The sequence below is a fragment of the Podarcis raffonei genome, chromosome 1 (assembly GCF_027172205.1).
Source record: "Podarcis raffonei isolate rPodRaf1 chromosome 1, rPodRaf1.pri, whole genome shotgun sequence".
NCBI lineage: Eukaryota > Metazoa > Chordata > Lepidosauria > Squamata > Lacertidae > Podarcis > Podarcis raffonei.
In genome coordinates, this window is record NC_070602.1 from 41,713,875 (window position 1) to 41,733,144 (window position 19,270).

Below are 19,270 nucleotides of genomic sequence, written 5' to 3' on the forward strand. Positions count from 1 at the left end.
TGAGAAGCAAAACCATCTTTTTAGAAACAAACAAAATGGCTGCAACTTACCCTCTTGAGGATGGTTTGTGACACATCAGCAGAAGGCATTTACAGTGGTGCCCCGCAAGACGAATGCCTCGCAAGACAGAAAACTCGCTAGACGAAAGGGTTTTCCGTTTTTTGAGTTGCTTCGCAAGACGAGTTTCCCTATGGGCTTGCTTCGCAAGACGAAAACGTCTTGCAAGTTTGTTTCCTTTTTCTTAACACCGTTAATACAGTTGCGACTTGACTTCGAGGAGCAACTCATAGAACGCAGTGTACATAGTAGCCTTTTTTGAGGTTTTTAAAGACTTTGGTGATTTTTGAAGCTTTTCCAAAAACTTCTTTTGCAGCCATTTGGTAAGTTAAGCTTTTAAAACTTTTTTTTGGGGGGGTTGGATTTTGGGTTGGGGTGTTTGGAATTCAAGGACTTGGTGTTGGGGAGGGGTTTGCAAGAATCTGGAAGCTTGTGTGTTTTTTTCCTGCATTTTTATGATTTTTTGTGACCATTGGTCCACTCTGCTGTTTTTTTAAAAAAAATCTGGGTTTGAATTTTGAAATGCTCTTTACAGTATGTGTGACTTTATTTTTTTTAATAAGATATTTATTAAGATTTTATAAACAGACAAAAGTTACAAAATAAAGAATAAAAAAACAAGAAATAAGAAAAATACAAGAATACAAATGAAAAATGAAAAATACATAAACAATAAATGATAAATAAATAAGCACAATTAAAAACAAATCAATCTTTTCATGTCTTAAGTTTTGTTTACATATTTTCCTGACCTCCTCACGCCTCCCTTTTTTGTATTCCATTTTACATAGTTAATTCAGCAAAACCTTACCCTCTTTGTTTTTATCTTAATTATATATCTTAACATATTGAACTTCATATTTTCATCTAATTATCAATCCTTTTTTACATATTCTTTTAACTTTGTTACTAAAGCCATCTCATTTCAATCCTACATCATTTTAACATTCATTAATTTTACAGTGTTTCTGCAAATAGTCTTTAAATTTCTTCCAATCTTCTTCCACCAACTCTTCTCCCTGGTCTCGGATTCTGCCAGTCATTTCCGCCAATTCCATATAGTCTATCACTTTCATCTGCCATTCTTCCAAGGTGGCTAGATCTTGTGTCTTCCAATACTTCGCGATGAGTATTCTTGCTGCTGTTGTTGCATACATAAAAAAAGTTCTGTCTTTCTTTGGCACCAATTGGCCGACCATGCCCAGGAGAAAGGCCTCTGGTTTCTTCAGGAAGGTATATTTAAATACCTTTTTCATTTCATTGTAGATCATTTCCCAGAAAGCCTTAATCTTTGGGCACGTCCACCAAAGGTGAAAGAATGTACCTTCATTTTCTTTACACTTCCAACACTTATTATCAGGCAAATGGTATATTTTTGCAAGCTTGACTGGTGTCATGTACCACCTGTATATCATTTTCATAATATTCTCTCTTAAGGCATTACATGCCGTGAATTTCATACCTGTGGTCCACAACTGTTCCCAGTCAGCAAACATTATGTTATGTCCAACATCTTGTGCCCATTTTATCATAGCAGATTTAACCGTTTCATCCTGAGTATTCCATTTCAACAGCAAGTTATACATTCTTGATAATGTCTTAGTTTTGGGATCTAACAGTTCTGTTTCCAATTTTGATTTTTCCACCTGGAAGCCAATTTTTTTGTCCAAGTTATAAGCCTCCCTTATTTGATAATAATGAAGCCAATCTCACACTTTATCTTTTACTTTCTCAAAACTCTGCAGTTTCAGTTTGTCACCCTTGACTTTAAAGAGCACTTAATAAACTCTTGTTGTACCAAATTTGGCTTTGTTTGGACTTTTTTTGACCATAGGAACACATTAATTGATTTTCAATGCATTCCTATGGGATTTCGTGCTTCGCAAGACGAAAAATTCGCTAGACGAAAAAATTCGCGGTACCTTAATAGGATTCTGTGATCTCCATTAATGCCCAAAAGCTCATTAATATCTCCATTAATGCCCAAAAGCTCATTAATAGGATGCATCAAGGGAACTGCATGTACATTGGAGTGAGCTACTTTTACTAGGACCTACCTTTAGATGGTTTGTAAGGCTTAGTCAGAGATTTGGGAAGGGATGGTTCTATTTTATCAGCTTCTTTGCTTCTGAAGGGTTCTGTGAATAGTTAAAAAGGCTTTCAAATGTGTAGCATATTTTCTGTAGAGTTGCTAAGTATCAGCAGGCCCTTTGAGTGAAAAAGGGGGAAACTCGACCTTCTATTACTGATCCACCTCATCTCATCAGTCTGACTTGTAACTTAGCTGCACTGCTGGATTAATTGTTGAGCCTGGAAGAAGATTTCTCTCAAATGCAGGCCTAATGTCTTTGAAGAGGGACGCAGGTGGCATTGTAGTCTAAACCACTAAGCCTAGGGCTTGCCGATCAGAAGGTCGGCGGCTCGAATCCCTGCAACAGAGTGCGCTCCCGTTGTTCGGTCCCAGCTCCTGCCCACCTAGCAGTTTAAAAGCACGTCAAAGTGCAAGTAGATAAATAGGTACCACTCCAGAGGGAAGGAAAATGGTGTTTCCGTGCGCTGCTCTGGTTTCACCAGAAGCGGCTTAGTCATGCTGGCCACATGACCTGGAAGCTGTCTGTGGACAAACGCCGGCTCCCTCGGCTTATAGAGCGAGATGAGTGCCGCAACCCCAGAGTCATCTGCGACTGGACCTAATGGTCAGGGGTACCTTTACCATTAATGTCTTTGAAGCTGTTTCATGGGGTGTGGCTAAACTAGGTGAGGGTAGCCGATTGGCTTCAAACCCTTGGTGAGTTAGGGATTTCCCCTGTATGCAAAGACAGGTTCAAGCAGATTGAGCAGATGAGAGCATGAAGGTGGTTTGTGCATGTCCTGTAGAGGGATGTGAGGGGCAGATGGGACTTGCCAACCTGGGAAGGTAGCCCATCTAGGAGAAGGAAAACTGATGCTAAACCTCCGCTGCCTTGCGGCCATACTCATTTGTGAGAAATGCTTCGGGAGTAAACCCTGAGGAAAAAATACATACCCGCTGCCTTGCGGGACACCTTTGGGAGAAGAATAGGCTAAGGACCAAGCCCTACATAAATCCAGAGTGCAGTCCCTAAGGTAGTTGGATGGCATCTTGTATGCCTCCTTCCAGCTACTCCTGCATGCAACCAAGCAGGTACCAAATGTATTGCTCTTCTTTGCTTTGTCCCAAATCAGTGAGGCCAAGAGGGGGCTCTTGTCATCTTGGCAGCTCAGCACTTCCGTACATACCACCCAGGCTTGCACCCCAGAGAGGAGACTTCAGTGCCGCTAATGCAACAAAAGCAGCGTGGGAGGCAGAAGTTATGAGTTAACGGTCTCTGCAGCCACAACAGGCACTGCGATTCTCCAGTGGTTTTACTTCACCCCTGGAGGAGCACTCCATTGTCTCTCGGGACAGACAGATGCCAGCAGCAAGATAATTTTGAGACTCCTATATTGCGCTGTGAATCAGACTGATGGTTCTGATGCTTTAGCTGATGCAGAGTTGGACAGCTGAGACAGCTTAAGGTCAGTCTACGCATTAAGGATTCCATGGATACGATGCCAAACACACCATCCAAGTGGGGAATTATTCTTCTGTCTACCATAACATTTGAGTAGTAGTAGTAGTAGTAGTAGTAGTAGTAGTAGTAGTAATAATAATAATAATAATAATAATAATAATAATAATATATTTATTTATTATTTATATCCCACCCATCTGGCTGGGTTTCCCCAGCCACTCTGGGCAGCTTCCAACAAAATGCAGCTCCATCATACTGCAGTCTTCCATTAACTGCTGCTAGCCATGAGCACTACAAGACATGATAGTATTCCTTTCTGAATAAGAAATCAAAATAGTGACACAAGATAACACTCCAGATATGAAAGATTCCCAGTACCTGCCAATGTTTTTCATTCTGCACAGACACACACACACACACCCTTGCTAATAAACAGTGTGCAAGATTCAGCATTGTTTTATACCTCTAATATATTATTGCAGAGAAGCTGCCTGATATATAATGGAATCAGTTGTAAGCTGTAAACCATGTTGTGGAGTCTCATTTAATTCAGCAAGGCATTTGGCCAGCTTCACCTGGACTGTATCCAATGCCCCAGTGTAATGGATAACTGTGGCTTAGAGCTTTAAGTGATCTATCCTTGTCAAAGAGGGAGCACTTTTCCAAACACATAAACTAGGCAGAAATATAATATGAGCTTAAAACAAAAAGAACTCATTGAAAGGAACTGTGTTCCAAGAGCATTCCTTTCTGCTGCTTCTTCTTGGCATTGCCATCCTTTATTTATTTATTTATTTGGACCATCTTTCCCTTGGAGTAAATCTTTACCCATTCAACACAGGTTTCCTTTATGTGTAGGTCAACCAACAGAAATAACAGTCTGCAGATAAAGAGAGATCAGGTTGAAAATGCTGTTTGGGAATTAATATTATACTTAGGATAATAATGAGATTCTCCGGACAGCCCCAGGTTATGGTGCCCATAAAGTATTGGGTCCAAGAACATATTTGTGTCAAAGTAGGAAAGCTGCACTTTATGCAAGTATTTGGGGCAGCCAAGAGCGGGGGGTGGGGGTGGAATTCTCAAGCAAATTCAATTCCTACAATTCGAAGGTATGGTTTCAACATTCCTAATAATAGATGCTGTTGGATTTGGGGGATTTCCAGAAATCAGGGAAAGGTGCAATAGTACTGAATTTCAGCACGCTGTTATTTATCAATCTGATTTAAGATTTATTTATTTATTTAAACTGGAGTCTGATTTTATAGTTTTACCTGATTTTTACCATTTTGCATTTATTGGGCACTGATTAAATGACTGCAGTTAAGCAGTATATAAATTGTTTAAATAAATGATAAGCTTCCCTCAAAGTCGATAGCAGAAAAAGTAGTCAACCATCATGTGCCCAAATTCAAAAGTTTGAATCTAAAAATGTGAAACTCTTAATAAATACTTTTTTTTTTTTGCTCTACACTTGGCTTTTAAAAGATGCGTTGCTGCTGTGCTTTGCTGACATAAGGTTACATGCATTAGAACCACTCAGCTTATCCTTAGTTCCTCCCTCCCTCCTTCCTGGCCCTGCTCTCTGTGCACTCTTGCAAGAGCCCCGCATGTGAATGTGTCACAGTATCTATGGCCTATGACTGACCTCACTGTTCTGACGACTTCTGCTGCACCAGCATAGAGCATTTCCTTATGCAAGCAGCTTTCTGGTCTAGGACTCCGGTCACTGTTGCACAAGTCAGGATTAACACAATTGCCAAAGGACTGATGTTTCACTGGTAACAAAACAGGCTACACCATGTTCAGTTTCCCTTGGGTCAATATTCCGTGCGATGGATATGTTTAAAATGGCCAGATTCTGACAACTAGTTTGATTGGATTGATTTAATTATTTAATTCCATGGGTACAACTGAAAATCTGCGTAGTGCTAGCAATGGACTTCTTCTTTTTTTGAAGTTTGTAGAATATCTAGCACTATTTGGAAATGATAACGAATGAACATTACTGACACAGAGTTAAAGATCAAGAAACAATGGTTGACTACCTAGGAAAAGATATGCAAAATTAGTTTATATAACTTCTAGCAGGTGCTACAGAGCGGAAAATGTTAGCATGTGCAAACTCAGCCAAATACTAGTCAATTGTTCTGGGCTGCATACCTGATGTTAGTCATATTCAACCAATGTATGTTATGTCTGAACTTGAGTTTATCATAAGAGAACATTTCTTGGGGTTTGTTTCACTAAAGGAGACTACAGGTGCTTTTATGACAGAAACTCTTCATGGGCACCTTGAGCAAATGACCAATTGAGAATCTGCAGGGCCAGGGTTATGACAGTGGGAGTAACATGAAAGGCAAAGAAAATGGCATACAAAAGAGAGCCATGGACATAAACTCACATGTCTTTTGGGGGCCCTGAAATGCACACACTTTAAACTTGGTAGTCAATGATGCAGTTTGGAAACAACTAGTTTCTTCAGTTTGTTTCAAAAGATCTATACAGTGGTACCTCGGGTTACAGACGCTTCAGGTTACAGACTCCACTAACCCAGAAATAGTACCTCAGGTTAAGAACTTTGCTTCAGGATGAGAACAGAAATCGTGTGGCGGCAGCACGACGGCAGCAGGAGGCCCCATTAGCTAAAGGCGTGCCTCAGGTTAAGAGTGGTTTCAGGTTAAGAAAGGACCTCCAGAACGAATTAAGTTCTTAACCCCAGGTACTCCTGTCATTATTTCGATTCATCAACTCTACATTGGCAAATTCTAACTAGCTATGTATCAGACTTAGGCATACCTGTTAAGCTACTTAGTGAAACACAATGGAAGAGTCGGATCAATGCTTTGAAACCAATGAGATATCATCTTTAATACAGTAGAGATAGAATCATAGAATCATAGAGTTGGAAGAGACCACAAGGGCCATCGAGTCCAACCCCCTGCCAAGCAGGAAACACCATCAGAGCACTCCTGACATATGGTTGTCAAGCCTCTGCTTAAAGACCTCCAAAGAAGGAGACTCCACCACACTCCTTGGCAGCAAATTCCACTGTCGAACAGCTCTTACTGTCAGGAAGTTCTTCCTAATGTTTAGGTGGAATCTTCTTTCTTGTAGTTTGGAACCATTGCTCCGTGTCCGCTTCTCTGGAACAGCAGAAAACAACCTTTCTCCCTCCTCTATGTGACATCCTTTTATATATTTGAACATGGCTATCATATCACCCCTTAACCTCCTCTTCTCCAGGCTAAACATGCCCAGCTCCCTTAGCCGTTCCTCATAAGGCATCATTTCCAGGCCTTTGACCATTTTGGTTGCCCTCCTCTGGACACGTTCCAGTTTGACAGTGCCCTTCTTGAACTGTGGTGCCCAGAACTGGACACAGTACTCCAGGTGAGGTCTGACCAGAGCAGAATACAGTGGCACTATTACTTCCCTTGATCTAGATGCTATACTCCTATTGATGCAGCCCAGAATTGCATTGGCTTTTTTAGCTGCCGCATCACACTGTTGGCTCATGTCAAGTTTGTGGTCAACCAAGACTCCTAGATCCTTTTCACATGTACTGCTCTCAAGCCAGGTGTCACCCATCTTGTATTTGTGCCTCTCATTTTTTTTGCCCAAGTGCAATACTTTACATTTCTCCCTGTTAAAATTCATCTTGCTTGTTTTGGCCCAGTTCTCTAATCTGTCAAGGTCGTTTTGAGGTGTGATCCTGTCCTCTGGGGTGTTAGCCACCCCTCCCAGTTTGGTGTCACCTGCAAATTTGATCAGGATACCCTTGAGTCCATCATCCAAGTCGTTGATAAAGATGTTGAATAAGACCGGGCCCAAGACAGAACCCTGTGGCACCCCACTAGTCACTCTTCTCCAGGATGAAGAGGAACCATTGATGAGCACCCTTTGGGTTCGGTCAGTCAGCCAGTTACAAATCCACTGAGTGGTAGCATAGTCAAGACTGCATTTTACAAGTCTGAGAGGTTTCTTTGGAAATACTTCCCAAATTGAAGCTAAAGCCCTTGCTGATGCTGTTTGTAAGTTCAAGCTTGTGGTATTCCTTGCTACATGGTACAACATCATTTTTGAAATCAATCTTACAAGCAATCTACTACAAAATAAGAAAGCTGATTTAAATTGAGCTACAAGCCAACTGCAAGTGACCAAGAAGTACCTTGCGGGCTGCAAGTGTGATGAGGGTTTTCAACATGTTTTGATAGATGCTACTGAGATTGCAAAGGAGCTAGAAATACTGCCACAAAGCAAGTTAGAAAAGGGAGAGAGACATGGCAGCTTGAGATACAGGCTCAAGAAGAAGCCACAAGATTCAAAGCAGAAATCCAAAATAGCTTTCTACTATGATATCTTAGACATGACCATATAATCTGCTGAAGAGATATTCCAACAGCTACAACAGTATAATTCCCTATTTGGCTTCCTGTATGATATACTGTATCAACAACAAACAAACAAAAAAATCTACTGAAGCTGTACTTAAGACCCGTAAGAATTTGGAAAAATCTTTGATGCACAATGGAACGAAAGATAGTGGCCTGGCAACTATATCAGTTGAACATGCCCAAGCATCAGCACTTGACCTGAATTGGTGACAAAATTTGCAAAAGAAAAGGCACAAAGTGAGATGTTGGTGTGCCTGAAATTGAAACTTTTAGAAGACTTAAATGTTAGCATCACAATGTGTGCTGAAAGATTTCCATTCGTATTTGAAAAAGATTGTTCTTGCAATTTAAAATAAATTTATTTTAGCAGTTTTGTGCTTTTTGTTGTTTTCTACAAGACACCCGTTTTTGAAAATTGAAATTAGCAATTTGGGTTGCGGGTGTGGGTGCAGGTAGTTAGCCTTGCCTAGAGTGCAAGAGAGCCTGGCACCGCTGGCACCAGGCAAAAGCCCTGGTAGGCCTCAAAGCTCTGCCCAGTACAAAGGAAGAATGGAGAATATTAGAGATTTGAAATCCAGCATGAGCAGTTACAAAGCAGTAATCTTCTGGTTGCTCAGACTGGAACTTACAAACTCTGTATAAACAATGAGTTTGAAGCTGTTTTACAAGGTGGTATGAAGTGTCAGGAAGAAATTTCTGACAGTAAGAGCTGTTTGACAGGGGAACGGACTCCCTTGGCAGGTTATGGACTCTCCTTCCTTGGTGGTTTTTAAGCAGGGGTTGGGTGACTATCTATCTTGAATGCTTTAGTTGAGATTCCTGAATAGCAAAGAGTTGGACTAGATGACCCTTGTGATCCCTTTTGACTCTACACTTCTATGATTCTAAGCATGTTTTGCCTACAGCACCTGAAGATAGCCATCCTGGTTCAGGAGGGAAAGGAACGATGGTGACATTAGTTCAAGACCTATAGTGGACATAGAAGAAGCAACTCATAGGGAGGAGAAATATCCATAGTCCAGCTGAAACACACCCAAGTAGTATCATACATTTTGTTATTGTACACTAAAAACAATTTACAATAATCTGCTACTCTAAAATAATGCAAGTTCACCCATCATACTGCAGTCTTCTTTATTTGAACAGCCAGGTTATAATCCAACCCAGAGTTATGAATATATAAGGCCACTGGTTTCAAAAGGCCTAAGCATGATTTACGGTATGTTTCATTTATGGAGCAGGCCTAGCTGCAAGTTATCATTTCCACCTTTGTACAGCGTCAATGCTCTGTTTATAAAGCAGCCAGTAATACAAATTGACCATGGTCCATCACTAACATTCAATATCACATCTGAACATTTGCCAGCACAGGAAAAATAATACTCCACACAATCTACCTCACTGAAGAGTTTTCAGTGACAATGGTGGGTTGGATTGCTCATTTCCTGCGCAGAATACAAATAGCTCTGATGCCAAATTGTTTCTTATCAGGTGCTGGAGTGTTGATGTAAAACGCTTGTACTCTGAAAACTATTCAGCAAATTTTGGTTACCTTTCTACAAACCACCACAACTTCATCTTGAGATAACAAGAAATAACAAAAAATAGGAGCTAAACAGATGAAACAGAACTCTTCTATGGTTCTTACAGAGCACTTCGAATGTTCATCTGCCCTCTTTTATAAGCAGGACTTTGAATTCTGGGAAGGGCAGAAATACCTGCTAAACGAATTTTTTGCCATAAATGTAAAAGGTAACTCACTCTGGAAGACAGCTTTCCATATTACACATTCCATTTGTAGGCTTCTCCTATGATCTATCATATCACTGTTTCTTCTGTGAGTTCAGGGTGGTATACATTTACTCTCACAATCACCCTGTGATGTAGCTGAAGTGGAGAGACAGTGAAGGACACAAGATCACCCTGTGAGTCCAATAACTTGAGTAGAGATTTGCAGCCAGTGTGGTGTAGTGGTTAAGAGCGGTAGACTCATAATCTGGGGAACCGGGTTCGCGTCTCTGCGTCTTTGCGTCTCTGCTCTTCCACATGCAGCTGCTGGGTGACCTTGGGCCAGTCACACTTCTTTGAAGTCTCTCAGCCCCACTCACCTCACAAAGTGTTTGTTGTGGGGGAAGAAGGGAAAGGAGAATATTAGCCGTTTGAGACTCCTTAAAGGGAGTGAAAGGCGGGGTATCAAATCCAAACTCCTCTTCTTCTTCTTCTTCTTCTTCTTCTTATTATTATTATTATTCTTTTGTAATGATAGGGTTTATAATTTAGAGAGACGCCCTTAGAATTGAGAAATTGATAATTTGAGGGTTGCCCTCAGGTCATGTGATCCAGGCAGTTCCAAAGGCTTAGAAGTCTCTGGACAAGTTGGTCTTAGAGGCTCTGAGGAATAACATTGTTTCAAGCCATTCCTCATTCCTCTAGTTTGCCTGTGCACCCAGAATCATTACATCTTTGGGCCAAGTCCAGTACCCTCTAACACACCACACTGCCGTAAGCAAGTACTGTGGTATCTTAGTTGTTGAACAGTTTGGCTCCTGAACAAATTGGCTCCTGAACGCCGCAAACACAGAAATAAGTGTTCCAGTTTATGAACGTTTTTTGGAAGCTGAATGTCCGACGCAGCTTTCGATTGAGTGCAGGAAGCTCCTGCAGCCAATCGGAAGCCGCGCGGCTTGGTTTTCAAACAGTTCTGGGAGTCAAACAGACTCCCAGAATGCATTGACAACCAAGGTACCACTGTATAAGAATGCAGACACTTAATAATCTATAAAGAAGCACAGAACACAGTTTTGCTGGAAACAAACAGCTTTATAAAAAGGTAAAGGGACCCCTGACCGCCTAAATCAGGTTCAAATATAGGAGACGCAAGACGTTTCTGGCAAATTATAACAATATACTCAATCTACTGTGCTTCTGGCATATGAAGACCAAGTATATTATTTTCCTACTGTGCTTTTCCAGCTGTCTTCTTGTGTTGCACTTTTTTTAATGGCACTTTTAGGTTCTTCCTCTGGATTCACTAAGATCATCGCTAGAGGTTATTACAGAAAGCATAGCAAAACTTGGCACTCGGTCCCCACTTTCCCATTACTAGCAGTTATTTTAGAAAACCTAACACATACCTTTCAGCTTTCCTCCCCTACAGCAGTTAAAATACACCTTGATGCCAAGTTTATGACAGCAGAGGATTTAGGCTGTTGCTTCAACAGTACTTCAGTTGTTATCTCTGAGTAGTAAAACTGTGTCACCAGTGAGGGGCACGGATGTAATAAACCCAGGTCTACCTCCCACTCAGAGGTGCTTGCATTTTATTAAGCATAGGAGTACATTTTGAGCAGTATGTGTGCAATGAACGTAGCCAGAGGTTTTTGTCTTCCTTGAAAGAAAAGGTAGAAGTTAGCTGAACAAACTGATAATCTTTCTTTGGCTGCTTCTGGGCAAAGAATGAAGCCCCAGTATCATAGATGACGAAAAACAGAGCTTCATCCAGGTAAAACATTACGCAACTGAGAATGCCCATTCTCACCTGCATAGTTTTGTGGGTAGAAATGTAGATCACATCACAATTCAGCAGTGCACCTTGATAAACATATGCCTCTAATCTGCACCCGCAGTTACCATTCCACGAAGGACATTAGCATATGAAAGTTGCTTTTGCATGCTTAACTCCCTTGCAGAATTGGGGCAAAGAACTTCAAGAAGGAAAGAGAAATAACAGTGATATATATGTTTTTATGCTACCTTTCCAGGCACAAATGTCTTTCTCAAGTCAGCTCAAAGAAATAACATAAAAACATTTTTAAAATATAGTGCACACATTAAAAATATTAAAGCTAAAACAGCTAAAGCTCGTATGGTGGCATACAAGTCAAAGCTAGAAGTAGTAGCTGTGAACACTTAGTAAGAAAAAAAAAAGCCAATCACATTATATTAACTCATACTAAATATTACTACTTGGAAACACTTCTTAAAGTTAGGCTGAGAAAAAATGGCTCTCTCTAGATCTCAACCGGGATTATTTTTTAAAATATAAATTTCCCCTCCATAGCTGTGTCACCCTCTTTAAACTGAGAGATTACCAACAGTAATGTGCCCACAAAGGCCATATCCGAAGAACTGTAATAATATTATACAAAAACTCTGTAAATAAATGAGAAACTTGAAATGTTCAAGAACAAACATGAATGTAACACTCTCACAAGAAAGGAAGGAAGGAAGAAAATACTTTTGAGTACCATAACAATCAGAACTACTTTAAAAAAATTAAGTACACAAAATGAATTAGAACAGAGATTTACAGTTTCAGTTTAAAGAAACCCTTTAAGAATAAGTTTGAATAGATTTGCAGAGCTCAGGGAAATCTGCTTAAAGTAATCCTTTTATCCAGAAAATACGTGTATGGAAGATGTCCAAATCTTTGGGTTATTTCATTCCTAAATGGTTCAAAAATTGGACATTATGGCCACATTCCTACATGTTTTAAGTACAGCGACTTACACTGTGTGCAAATAATCAGTTCAATATATAAATATAAGGAACAAATTTTCCAGCCTGAGCTTGCCAAAAGCTTCCTGAAGCTTCGGCAGGAACAAATATCAGGCCATGCACAAGCATAACCTGTGCGTTGATCGCCCAACATGCATATGCAAACACAGGCTTGCAAAGCCCAGAGTTTATTAGGCAGGGCTTAGGTGTTCTTACTAGAAATTAGCCACACAATTCCCTTTTGTTAAAAGTACATCCCCTCACATTTCTCAATATTAAGAAGTACTCAGCTATAATCCTTATACAAAAGCTCAACATCATCTACCAAAAATCAACTGGAAATCCTCTAATCCTCCATTTGTTTCCCCTGAATAAAAATGTTTGACATGAAAAAGACAAGCAGTTGAATCTTTTGGTAACATACGATTGGTCCCCTAAAAATGGGAGCCTTCTCTGAGGCTGCAATCTCAAACTTGCTTATTAGTGAGTGATTCCCATTGAATGTGGCGTGACGTACTTTTGAATAAATATCTGCACGGGATGGGGCTGCGCATCTATCTCTCACAGTCTTTCCTGCCAAATCCAAACTGTGATGCACAGAGCTGCCAAGAAATACCATTATACATTGTACAATTCAGATTGTACAATTCAGGGTCTACAGCCAAAGCCATCTTGTAGCACATAGTAGGAACACAGGAAGCTCCCTTAGAGTGAGTCAGACCACAGGTCAATCAAGCTCAGTACTGTCTACACTGACCGACAGTGGCTTTCCAGGCATTCAGACACAGAGTCTCTCCCAGACCTACCTGGGATGCAGGGAACTTAACCCAGGGTCTTCTGCCTTGGCCCAGTATACCTGAAGGAGTGTCTCCACCCCCATCGTTCAGCCCGGACACAGAGGTCCAGCACCGAGGGCCTTCTGGCAGTTTCCTCACTGCGAGAAGTGAGGTTACAGGGAACCAGGCAGAGGGCTCTGTGGAATGCCCTCCCATCAGATGTCAAGGAAAGAAACAATTACCTGACTTTTAGAAAACATATGAAGGCAGCCCTGTTTAGGGAAGTTTTTAATGTTTGAAGTTTTATCGTATTCTAATGCTCTGTATGTTTTAATATCACATATATATTCTATTAATATTTAATTTTCTTTAATGATCGCTCTTTTTCTATGTTTTTAGCTGTTTCCATTTTAGCTGTCAGACACCTCGAGTTCCCATCAGGGAAAAAGGTGTGGTGGTGGTGATGATGATGATGATTTCAAGATTGAGACTATTACCCAATTACTTGACTGTATGTCCAGAGGGCTGGATTGAACTCAGATTGAATACCTTTTGCCCAGGTTGGCTACTATTTCTCTGTAGCAAGTAATCCCATGTTTTAAGGTTTGGTGTGATGGTGGCCTCATGTGCTTATAAGAGTAACAGGTTATGGGCAGCGAAGGACGCAAAAGTGAAGGAAAGGGAAATAATGAAATGTGCTTGACATACTAAGCTGCTTCCTCCCATGGCCTAGAACAAGACAAGAAAACAGGAACTTGAGGCACTGGCCTGGATTAATGGGAAGATGTTGCCTTGTGGCAGGCTTCTGCGGTTAGACAAACATATGGCATTTATGAGTAACGTCTTACATATAAAAAATGCTGTCGTTGTAAAGTTCTCTTGTGATGGAAGCAATGTGAAGAAAGGTTGCAACATCTGGGATTTTTGAGTTTAATATGAACTGGTGGTGACCGACTAGGAGCGAGACCTTGGGGTCACAGTAGGGGTCATAGGAGAACAGGATGATAGACTAGATAGGCCATTGGCCTGATCCAGCAGGCCCAACTTGAGTTCTTGAGTCCATTTGTTTATTTCTACACGCTTAGCAATTTTGCACACGTGCATATCCAGCTAAAATTCAAGCAATACACCCATGGCACATTCACCCTAGCAAATTTCAATGCCCTGCCTCTCTGTTGACCACCCTGGGACCAAGAACGAGAGGTGCGTGGTTACGGTGCCTTGTGTGCTAAAAGGACCACCATCGTGGTGCAAGCAGAGCCAGTCAGTATCATGGTTTGACCCAATGTTATCCAACTACGTTTTTCGCCTGCATCTTGGGGCCTATATCAGGGACAGTGGAAAACAGACATTGCCAGAGAGGCTATAGGATATTCCGGGCAACTCGGTCAAAATAAGAATGAGGTCTAATGTGGTCTGCAGGGGACATTTGCATGTGGAAGGCAGAGTCGTTTCAAGAACAAGAGGACAATTATGGCTGTTAGAGGTGATCATCTGCAAAGTGTTTCAAACATATTATAGGCAGGGACCATTTCGCAGGAGCTTCTGTTCCCAGTACCCTGCCCCTATTCTGCCCTCTACTGGGTCAAAAAGGACCTGGGCATTGGAGTTCACATGTCAACTAGATGAGCCTAAAATGGTCAGGTCACTGCCTGTATAACGCTACAAAGTTAAGAAAGTTAGATTAAGGGCAAATGTTGCCCAGTGGAGACCATGCCCCCATGCTGTAAGCAGAAGGAAAAACAGCATGATCAGAACAGAGGTGGAAGTCCGATGGTGCAAGGTTGGGAGAATAAGGGGGATGAGAAAGGATTTCATAGCCACAGGACCGTGCTTCTGTTTGAGCAACATGCAAGTTGTGAACCGGGGTGTTATCCTGCAGGAGGCAGACACCTTTGGCCAGCATACCATGCCTGAAATAGCCAGAGCAGACTGAGGAAGCAGCCGGAGAAATCAGAAAAAGAAATATGCAACAGAGAGCAAGGTGCTTCAGGGAAGTACAGGAGCAGAAAGTGAGAGGGAAGGGGTGGGGATTTTACTCAGAACATGTGGTTTTTCTCATAAAAGCATGAAGAGACATTTCTCAGGAGGGAAACTAAATCCTCTCACTTTTGGTCAGCATTAAAAATGTGCAAACTCACAAATCAAATTTGCCTATTCATTTCCGGAGGACTTGATCACCCCTACATGAGACACGGCAGCTGAATAGACAAAGAAAAAAGAAAAGTGCAGAAGAGTTGAAAGCAGAGCACACTTGAGAAATCTGATTTTGCGTCTCGCTCTAGAATGGCTTCTGTGTGCTTTTGAAAAGTGTGATAAAGGAAATTAGGAAAATTGTGCGGGTGATGGGAAGACTACCCTCCTTACAGGGATAATGGGAAAGAAACTGCAGTCCTGGGCATAATTGCTCGGAATTTGGACCACAGGCACAAGAGATTGCTTCAGAGTGAATGCCCCTGCTGCCTATAAGGTGGCCTGCACAGAGAGTGTGCTCGTACCATAAAAGAAAAATCATTAGCAATTACCGTAGTGGCCCAAATATAAGCCGCACCCGAATATAAGCTGCACCTTTAAAATTCAAAGAAGAAAAGACAATACCCGAATATAAGCTGCTCCCTTAAAATTTTGCAGGCACTCACACTCATTCCGTTTTACTGTATGTTTCAGCAGTGATATCGTAAAAGCCAATTTTTGTAAGGTCACGAATTTAAGCCACACTTTAACTTTTCACGGTCAAAAAACAGTGTTTCCATGTGCTACTCTGGTTTTGCCAGAAGCGGCTTAGTCATGCTGGCCACATGACCCGGAAAAACTGTCTGCGGACAAACGTCGGCTCCCTCGGCCAGTAAAGCAAGATGGGTGCCGCAACCCCAGAGTCGTTCGCAACTGAACTTAACTGTCAGGGGTCCCTTTACCCTTTACCTTTACCTATAATTCTGAACATCAGTTGTCCTTGCTGAGGACCTAGATGCTGAATTTTAGGTCCTTAGTAAGTATGATCATGTCATAAGTAAGTGGTAAAATTCATCAAAGGAGGGATTATATGACAATGCGAAGACATCTGAACAGGTATGGGTAGAAGAAGAGGGGGATGTATTGAAAGGGTATATAGTGATACCCGCTTCACTTGTTTCAGCAGCCTAGTGCTAACCCTAACATCGAGGAATCCAAAACTGGGTCAATAAGATGTTGCTTTGCGGTAGCCTCTTGTAGTTACTGTCAGAACTTCTGACAGTAATGTCACTGTATGCAGAGTTATCTAACCACAGCAAAGTTGTCTTGTCTAACCAGGTGTAATATTAGGCAAATGAATATTGGCATGCAGTGATTTGTGATTTAAGGAAAGGAATGTGTTTATTTTGGCTTGCTTAGCAGCTTTGCAGATGCTCAAAAATGGGACAGTGAAAGAAAAGCCTATGCTGCACATAATCCTATTACAGCTAAAAAGGATATAAAAGACCACCAGAGAAAGAGGAAGTTTGGCAGGATTAGACAGCTACAAAGGTGCCCACATTACTAGAAACCATGGCAAGCTTCTAGGCTCTGCTCCCATGTTGATCAGGCTGCAGCAGGGCCTGAGCAGCACGTGGTTACTACAAACTGTGTGCTAAGAGATTGTACCAGATGCAACTGAGCTCTAGCCTCCACTGTCATCTAAACAGAATCAATCTGTTCAACCAATAGTATTTGGCCACTTCTGGATTTACAGTTGCCACTGTTTAAACAGACATCAGTTCTGCATAGCAGCTTCTGCAGCCCACTCTGCTGCTTGCCTGCCTGCCAGGCTTCTGTTTCTATTATTAAAACAAGACAAGTTGGTGTCTGCTTCTTGCTCTTTTACTTAGTCAGATTGCCACGTGCGCTTCTGCTGATCTGCCAGAACCAATCCCTGCTCTTGGGACATCCTGTACCAACAGGTTTAAACCTGCTCCTTTGCACTTGTGCCCGATGCCTGTTATATCAGCTCCTTCACCTGGCATCTCTCCACTTGGGTTGCGTTCCTTATGCCAACCTCATTTGTTAAGCAGAGAGACTTAAGGCTGCCCACCCCTCACCAATACATAAATACATTCTTAAAATTAAACCTCAGTTGCCTTAATCATTAGTGGTGGTCAAATGCCACAACTTCAGTTGGAAAACCCACAGCAAGGGTCAATGTTTAGAAAGACGTGCCATGGGAGTGGACTTGCCTGCATATTAGAAGCACGTACAGCCAGACTCTCCAATCTCCAGAGCAAATGGCTACAGCCATGGCACTGCAGCACTACTCTTCTCTTTTATCAGGGACATCTTGCCACTAGGTGATTCCTTCCAAGGCAATGCCCACTCAGCTGCAGGCGGAGGCACTGATCAGCAAGGTATTTCAGTGCAAATACCCTTCATAGTAGACCCACTGTGCTCTTCTCGCACGATCGCCTTTGAGGACAAGGCACAATCTATTATAATCCTATTGCTATTCAACAACTGCTTGCTCATATTCTCCCCTTTACTCCCTTGTTTGTAATTTGCAGATTGTAAACCTACAGGCAGGGGGCTCGGGTTTCTAATTATTGTTGAACAATGCAGTATGGATGATTAGTACAGTGGAATTAAGTACTTAATTCGTTCCGCAGGTCCATTCTTAACCTGAAACTGTTCTTAACCTGAAGCACCACTTTAGCTAATGGGGCCTCCTGCTGCCACCGCGCCACTGGAGCACGATTTCTATTCTTATCCTGAAGCAAAGTTCTTAACCTGAAGCACTATTTCTGGGTTAGCGGAGTCTGTAACTTGAAGCATATGTAACCTGAAGCATATGTAACACGAGGTACCACTGTAATGATTAATGAATGCTAAATAAATCCCTATCTTCTTTTTTACTCAATGCTGAAAGGACAGAGCAATTCCCTACAAGATTTGCCAGACTAACAGGCTTTCACACATGCGTTATTGGTGTCAGGATAAATGGAATGTGCGTCTGAGTAGCAGACTATTTTTTTACTTCTAACAAAATGTATGTTACAATGTGCAATTTAACATGACTCCCTGTCCACAGTTTTGAACAGCTGCCTGTACATTGACACTATGCTAATGCATGACTAGAGCTAATCTTTGATGATAAACCTGTGGACAGGGCCCATGCCTTTGTGGTGGTGGTGTAGTTTTGCACAGAGACTAGTCACTGTAGATGTTTTAAAAGTAATAAATAAATAAACAAACCACAAAAGCAAACATAAAACTAATGGTAGAATTTTGCAGTTCTTCCCTGCTCAGATTTTTTTATAAATCATCATCACATAACACACAAGAATGAACATGTCCAGATTCATATACGTAAGTAGCTGGGAATCAAGTTTCAAACAGAAAACAGAGGTACGTTTGAGCATCCCATTCTCTGCATGCCTCCTGTTTAGATGAATCTGCCAAAGACTTATTCTGTTGATATTTAAATATGGCTCACTGTAAGGAATGCGGACTTATGTCTCAGTTACATAAAAGCTGTTACTATACTGCATGCATCGTGAAAACCTAAGCATACACTGCCATGTTTCCTAAGACTCTTCAAGATTTCATAATTAGAAATCAGGTAAAGGAACCTAAAACCACATCTTTGGGATATTTTTTAAAAAAAAAAAAACCATTAACATGCATGCAAGTTATTGATGCTGTTTCCAGAAATCAAGTAAACAGAGAATTTTTTATTTAGAAGTCCAATTGCCACAGGAAAGTAAGACAAAAAGCATTTACAATGGGAAAAACATTTTCACAGAATAATAAGCTTTTATGGCTCAGATCTGGATGATTTCTGAAATGATCTTAACTAAGTAAACCAATAACCAATTAAATAGACTTTACCAATGCAGTGAAGGTGGCAGCATATTACTCTTCAGTCATGTCTTCATCTTTCAGTTCATCTGTACAGAAATAAAACCATTCTTGGCTTATTGAAAGGCCTACAGTATTCAGAAATGTAAATGAAAAAAGCAGCTGGCTGTTATTGCTGCCGTCAACCCACTCTGGGCATTGCTGG

General features: G+C 41.3%; 1 protein-coding gene across 3 annotated transcripts in view; it reads right to left on the bottom strand.

The window, feature by feature from the left end:
* FSIP1 (fibrous sheath interacting protein 1) overlaps positions 1–19,270 on the bottom strand; it is a 95,997-nt gene that overhangs the window by 8,222 nt on the left and 68,505 nt on the right. The window contains exons 13-14 of one of the 3 annotated variants that reach the window (XM_053382110.1): positions 19,096–19,154; positions 9,737–9,874 (exon numbers count right to left, since the gene is read on the bottom strand). In XM_053382110.1, the coding sequence (XP_053238085.1) occupies positions 19,120–19,154 (35 nt within the window). In that variant the 3' untranslated portion in view covers positions 9,737–9,874; positions 19,096–19,119. Of the gene's footprint in view, positions 1–9,736; positions 9,875–18,918; positions 19,155–19,270 lie in introns of those variants that run through there. The other 2 variants (XM_053382119.1, XM_053382100.1) reach the window with 2 other exon arrangements.